The sequence below is a fragment of the Aphis gossypii genome, chromosome X (assembly GCF_020184175.1).
Source record: "Aphis gossypii isolate Hap1 chromosome X, ASM2018417v2, whole genome shotgun sequence".
Classification (NCBI taxonomy): domain Eukaryota; kingdom Metazoa; phylum Arthropoda; class Insecta; order Hemiptera; family Aphididae; genus Aphis; species Aphis gossypii.
The window spans coordinates 9313552-9320419 of NC_065533.1; the positions used below are offsets into that span (position 1 = coordinate 9313552).

Consider the following 6868-nt stretch of genomic DNA (forward strand, 5'->3'; position numbering starts at 1 on the left):
AATGGCATGAATGCTAGCAACTTTAAAGAAACTATGTCCAATGATATTGAAAATTACAAAAGTTCATATTTTTAATGTATACGTTTCTTCTGAATTCTAACCAATTTATGATACAAATTATAGGAGAAAATTGAAAATTCTTAAGAGATAATTAAATAATCTAAAAAGAAGTTGGAATATTAATAGAAAAAGGCCTCATGGGCTTTACATGATATACTCAATACACAATAGTATCGTATCAGTTGTTTACATTTGTTTTTACATACATTGTGACTTATCATTTAAAAAAGTATATATTAGGGGAGTTGTACTTAGGCTATCACAGCATCATACAATAGTCAATTACACAAAATGATTAAACAATACTTTCTGATTTAAGTAACATTAACCTACATCCAGTACACACGTTGTCTTGTTTCCAAAGCTGTAGTTTTTATCTAAGATCTGTGATGAGACGCCATTCGTGAGAAGTACTTGTCACTACCATGTTTATTGGATGTGTTAATTTCTGAAAGCAATAATACATTATTACTATGTGTATAAAAGAAACTATAAGGTTAATGTTTACACCATACATTCAATACTACAATTTATTTTCAAGGGTTATAAGCTAAATTTATATTGAAATTGAAATCAACTGCCTATGGAGAAACTCTAAGAAACACTTTAAAAAATTAATTTTCATGATTAATTTAAATTATAACAAAAGTATTATCAATGTAATGACTATCAAATGGCTGTGAGCAAAAGTAAATTTATTAACTATGGAATCAACATAGAAATGATTTCAGTTTGTATTTGCAATGCTTTTAACATTAATTAATATTTTAAACATAAATGAAGTTTTATAATAATTCCATAAAAGTGCATAAAATAGTTTTCATAAAAATTATTGAAAAATGGGAAAGAATAATGTTTTCCAAATGGCATGAATGCTATCAACTTTAAAAGAAACTATGTCCAAATGATATTGAAAATTACAAAAAGTTCATATTTTTAATGTATATGTTTCTGAATTCTAACCAATTTATGATACAAATTATAGGAGAAAATTGAAAATTCTTAAGAGATAATTAAATAATCTAAAAAGAAATTGGAATATTAATAGAAAAAGGCCTCATGGGCTTTACATGATATACTCAATACACAATAGTATCGTATCAGTTGTTTACATTTGTTTTTACATACATTGTGACTTATCATTTAAAAAAGTATATATTAGGGGAGTAGTACTTAGGCTATCACAGCATCATACAATAGTCAATTACACAAAATGATTAAACAATACTTTCTGATTTAAGTAACATTAACCTACATCCAGTACACACGTGTTCTTGTTTCCAAAGCTGTAGTTTTTATCTAAGATCTGTGATGAGACGCCATTCGTGAGAAGTACTTGTCACTACCATGTTTATTGGATGTGTTAATTTCTGAAAGCAATAATACATTATTACTATGTGTATAAAAGAAACTATAAGGTTAATGTTTATACCATACATTCAATACTACAATTTATTTTCAAGGGTTAAAAGCTAAATTTATATTGAAATTGAAATCAACTGCCTATGGAGAAACTCTAAGAAACACTTTAAAAACATTAATTTCCATGATTAATTTAAATTATAACAAAAGTATTATCAATGTAATGACTATCTAATGGCTGTGAGCAAAAGTAAATTTATTGACTATGGAATCAACATAGAAATGATTTCAGTTGGTATTTGCAATGCTTTTGACATTAATGAATATTTTAAACATAAATGAAGTTTTATAATAATTCCATAAAAGTGCATAAAATAGTTTTCATAAAAATTATTGAAAAATGGGAAAGAATATGTTTTCCAAATGGCATGAATGCTAGCAACTTTAAAAGAAACTATGTCCAAATGATATTGAAAATTACAAAAAGTTCATATTTTTAATGTATACGTTTCTGAATTCTAACCAATTTATGATACAAATTATAGGAGAAAATTGAAAATTCTTAAGAGATAATTAAATAATCTAAAAAGAAATTGGAATATTAATAGAAAAAGGCCTCATGGGCTTTACATGATATACTCAATACACAATAGTATCGTATCAGTTGTTTACATTTGTTTTTACATACATTGTGACTTATCATTTAAAAAAGTATATATTAGGGGAGTAGTACTTAGGCTATCACAGCATCATACAATAGTCAATTACACAAAATGATTAACCAATACTTTCTGATTTAAGTAACATTAACCTACATCCAGTACACACGTGTTCTTGTTTCCAAAGCTGTAGTTTTTATCTAAGATCTGTGATGAGACGCCATTCGTGAGAAGTACTTGTCACTACCATGTTTATTGGATGTGTTAATTTCTAAAAGCAATAATACATTATTACTATGTGTATAAAAGAAACTATAAGGTTAATGTTTATACCATACATTCAATACTACAATTTATTTTCAAGGGTTAAAAGCTATTTATATTGAAATTGAAATTGAAATCAACTGCCTATGGAGAAACTCTAAGAAACACTTTAAAAAATTAATTTCCATGATTAATTTAAATTATAACAAAAGTATTATCAATGTAATGACTATCAAATGGCTGTGAGCAAAAGTAAATTTATTGACTATGGAATCAACATAGAAATGATTTCAGTTTGTATTTGCAATGCTTTTGACATTAATTAATATTTTAAACATAAATGAAGTTTTATAATAATTCCATAAAAGTGCATAAAATAGTTTTCATAAAAATTATTGAAAAATGGGAAAGAATATGTTTTCCAAATGGCATGAATGCTAGCAACTTTAAAAGAAACTATGTCCAAATGATATTGAAAATAAAAAAAGTTCATATTTTTAATGTATACGTTTCTGAATTCTAACCAATTTATGATACAAATTATAGGAGAAAATTGAAAATTTTTAAGAGATAATTAAATAATCTAAAAAGAAATTGGAATATTAATAGAAAAAGGCCTCATGGGCTTTACATGATATACTCAATACACAATATATCGTATCAGTTGTTTACATTTGTTTACATACATTGTGACTTATCATTTAAAAAAGTATATATTAGGGGAGTAGTACTTAGGCTATCACAGCATCATACAATAGTCAATTACACAAAATGATTAAACAATACTTTCTGATTTAAGTAACATTAACCTACATCCAGTACACACGTTGTCTTGTTTCCAAAGCTGTAGTTTTTATCTAAGATCTGTGATGAGACGCCATTCGTGAGAAGTACTTGTCACTACCATGTTTATTGGATGTGTTAATTTCTGAAAGCAATAATACATTATTACTATGTGTATAAAAGAAACTATAAGGTTAATGTTTATACCATACATTCAATACTACAATTTATTTTCAAGGGTTAAAAGCTAAATTTATATTGAAATTGAAATCAACTGCCTATGGAAAAACTCTAAGAAACACTTTAAAAAATTAATTTCCATGATTAATTTAAATTATAACAAAAGTATTATCAATGTAATGACTATCAAATGGCTGTGAGCAAAAGTAAATTTATTGACTATGGAATCAACATAGAAATGATTTCAGTTTGTATTTGCAATGCTTTTGACATTAATGAATATTTTAAACATAAATGAAGTTTTATACTAATTCCATAAAAGTGCAATAAAATAGTTTTCATAAAAATTATTGAAAAATAGGAAAGAATAATGTTTACCAAATGGCATGAATGCTAGCAACTTTAAAAGAAACTATGTCCAAATGATATTGAAAATAAAAAAAGTTCATATTTTTAATGTATACGTTTCTGAATTCTAACCAATTTATGATACAAATTATAGGAGAAAATTGAAAATTTTTAAGAGATAATTAAATAATCTAAAAAGAAATTGGAATATTAATAGAAAAAGGCCTCATGGGCTTTACATGATATACTCAATACACAATAGTATCGTATCAGTTGTTTACATTTGTTTTTACATACATTGTGACTTATCATTTAAAAAAGTATATATTAGGGGAGTAGTACTTAGGCTATCACAGCATCATACAATAGTCAATTACACAAAATGATTAAACAATACTTTCTGATTTAAGTAACATTAACCTACATCCAGTACACACGTTGTCTTGTTTCCAAAGCTGTAGTTTTTATCTAAGATCTGTGATGAGACGCCATTCGTGAGAAGTACTTGTCACTACCATGTTTATTGGATGTGTTAATTTCTGAAAGCAATAATACATTATTACTATGTGTATAAAAGAAACTATAAGGTTAATGTTTATACCATACATTCAATACTACAATTTATTTTCAAGGGTTAAAAGCTAAATTTATATTGAAATTGAAATCAACTGCCTATGGAGAAACTCTAAGAAACACTTTAAAAACATTAATTTCCATGATAATTTTAAATTATAACAAAAGTATTATCAATGTAATGACTATCAAATGGCTGTGAGCAAAAGTAAATTTATTGACTATGGAATCAACATAGAAATGATTTCAGTTTGTATTTGCAATGCTTTTGACATTAATGAATATTTTAAACATAAATGAAGTTTTATAATAATTCCATAAAAGTGCATAAAATAGTTTTCATAAAAATTATTGAAAAATGGGAAAGAATATGTTTTCCAAATGGCATGAATGCTAGCAACTTTAAAAGAAACTATGTCCAAATGATATTGAAAATTACAAAAAGTTCATATTTTTAATGTATACGTTTCTGAATTCTAACCAATTTATGATACAAATTATGGGAGAAAATTGAAAATTCTTAAGAGATAATTAAATATGCTTAAAAGATAATTAAATACTATATGTATATAAGAGACTGTTAATTAAATTTTTTTACCGTAGTTTCAATATTAAAATTTATTTTCATGGGTTATAAGGTGAATTTTCATTTTAATTGAATACAACTCATTTTTGAGAGACACTGAGGTATAGTTTCAATAAAATTAATATAAGGTATTTTTAGCATTGTACTTCAATAAAAAATAGTAGAGAAGTCAATTGAGAGACCAATTTTTGATAAAACAATTGATAGAGAAATTTTTCCAGCAAACCACATATAAATATAAACACAAATTAAGTTCAAACATTCAATTTATAGAGTTCTGTATACTTCAGATTTATCTAAAATGATGATTTGATTTTTTTTATTATAATATAATTAACAACTTTTTTGGAAAATGTCAAATTTTATATTTTTTCAGATTTTCTAATAATAGAAATAACAACTGATGATTTCTTTTATGATTTAAAAATTATAATTAATCATATTTACACTTTGGATTATCTAAAAGATAATATTAGTGGATTACTTATCGTTAATAAAATTTTTGTGGATTAAGTTAAATATGAGTTTAAAGGTAGGTATGATAATGACAGTATTTGTAAAACTATGATTGAAATTATATTCACATTGATTGTTAGACAGTGAAAAATAAACCTGAAAAGTTACAGGTGGTTAGCAAAAAGTTGTTGTCAATGATTTATGTTTTAATGATTTAAAAATTTTTTATTTACTTAATTTGTTCATAATAAAAAACATAATATTTTTGTAGTAGAATTAATTATTAAAAGTCTTATTGTTATATATTTGAAAATGATATTGATGCATTAGCTTGGATATATAATAAAATAAATATAGTTAGAAATAATTTTGTAAACCATCTTAAATTAATAATAAAAATAAAATAGATTTAAATTGTTACTATAATATAAAAAATTAAGTCAGATTTGTATTCCGGTATTGTAAAATCATTTCAAAAATATTCAAATTTTTTCTGTAATCGAATTTAATCAAAATTAATTACTAGGTAGGTAGTGTTTTTTTTTTATGATGAATTTTGTGGTTTTTTTTTTTATATTTTATATTTACATTGTTTTTTATTTTTATTATTTTTATTTATCTTAATAAATTTATCAGAAAAAATATTTTTAAACAGAAAATAAATGTTAGTGCTAGGAATCGTAACTTATACTACTGATATTCTTATGTATTTATAAACTACTTAATGTAGAGAGTTGTATCATTGCATTGAAAAATCTACACATTATTGTTTATTAAATCTTAGATATAGAAACTGTAATTTTTAACATATTATTTTAAGCTTTATTAATATAGATATCACATCTGAGGAATATTTTTATACCTAAGTAAATTTTTATTATATCCCTATACCTAGCTATTTTATTTTATTTAAAATTAATTATAATAATTACTTCTATTATTATAAATTTATTTTATTTTGTGATAGATCCGAAGGTAATACAAAAAATATTGGATTTTAGGATGTACCTAATTTAAATGTTTTCAAACTAAATCTTACCTTAACACAGTTTAATAATTGTCTTGAACAGAAAGTACACTATACAGTTAAATAAAGTTCCATTGTATCATATTACGCAAAACAAAAGTTGGTTCATACAAACACTTCACAATTCTAACCAAACGTCTTAATAAATTAATGGAAGTGCTGTTCATATAGTCTAAAGAGACTTTTGCTAATCAAAATTACAGAATAAATAGATAATCCACTTAACTTGAAATTTTTACAATGTCAAATGAATGAACTCTTTGTCCACGATTTTTCAAAATCTTATTTCGCATATAATTCTGCTTGTAGTAGAAAGTGTGCTTATCGTTGTCGGACACTCAGACGTGGAGGTGATTTGAAACCCGATAAAAATATTGTTATGTATTACATGCACGCGAGACGTGATATAACGTTTAATTCGATTTTAAAACCATTATCGCGGACGTATCGCGGCACTCGTACACAACCAACGGAGTCACGCCGTTCATGAATACATGGAACACATTACACTTACCGCAATGGTAGAGCCACCATACTAAGTTTCGTAGATAAGTTCTCTGCTTGAACATT

At 24.9% G+C, this 6868-nt stretch overlaps 1 protein-coding gene and 1 long non-coding RNA gene across 3 annotated transcripts in view; one reads left to right on the plus strand and one right to left on the minus strand.

Annotated features, from left to right (window-relative positions):
• Positions 1 to 231, plus strand: part of LOC126552323 (uncharacterized) — a 2459-nt gene extending 2228 nt beyond the window's left edge. The window contains exon 2 of the mRNA XM_050207014.1: positions 187 to 231. Coding sequence (XP_050062971.1) covers positions 187 to 231 — 45 coding nt within the window. The remainder of the gene's footprint in view (positions 1 to 186) is intronic.
• A 2238-nt stretch (positions 232 to 2469) lies between these two features.
• On the minus strand, positions 2470 to 4342 carry LOC126551795 (uncharacterized). 2 transcript variants are annotated; one of them, XR_007605679.1, is made up of 4 exons: positions 4258 to 4341; positions 4081 to 4195; positions 3159 to 3273; positions 2470 to 2512 (listed from the first exon to the last, which is right to left on the minus strand). It is a non-coding gene; the product is annotated as an uncharacterized LOC126551795 (long non-coding RNA). The 2 variants fall into 2 exon arrangements; XR_007605680.1 differs by having other exon boundaries at positions 2472 to 2512; positions 3155 to 3273; positions 4258 to 4342.
• Between the last annotated feature and the right edge of the window lie 2526 nt (positions 4343 to 6868).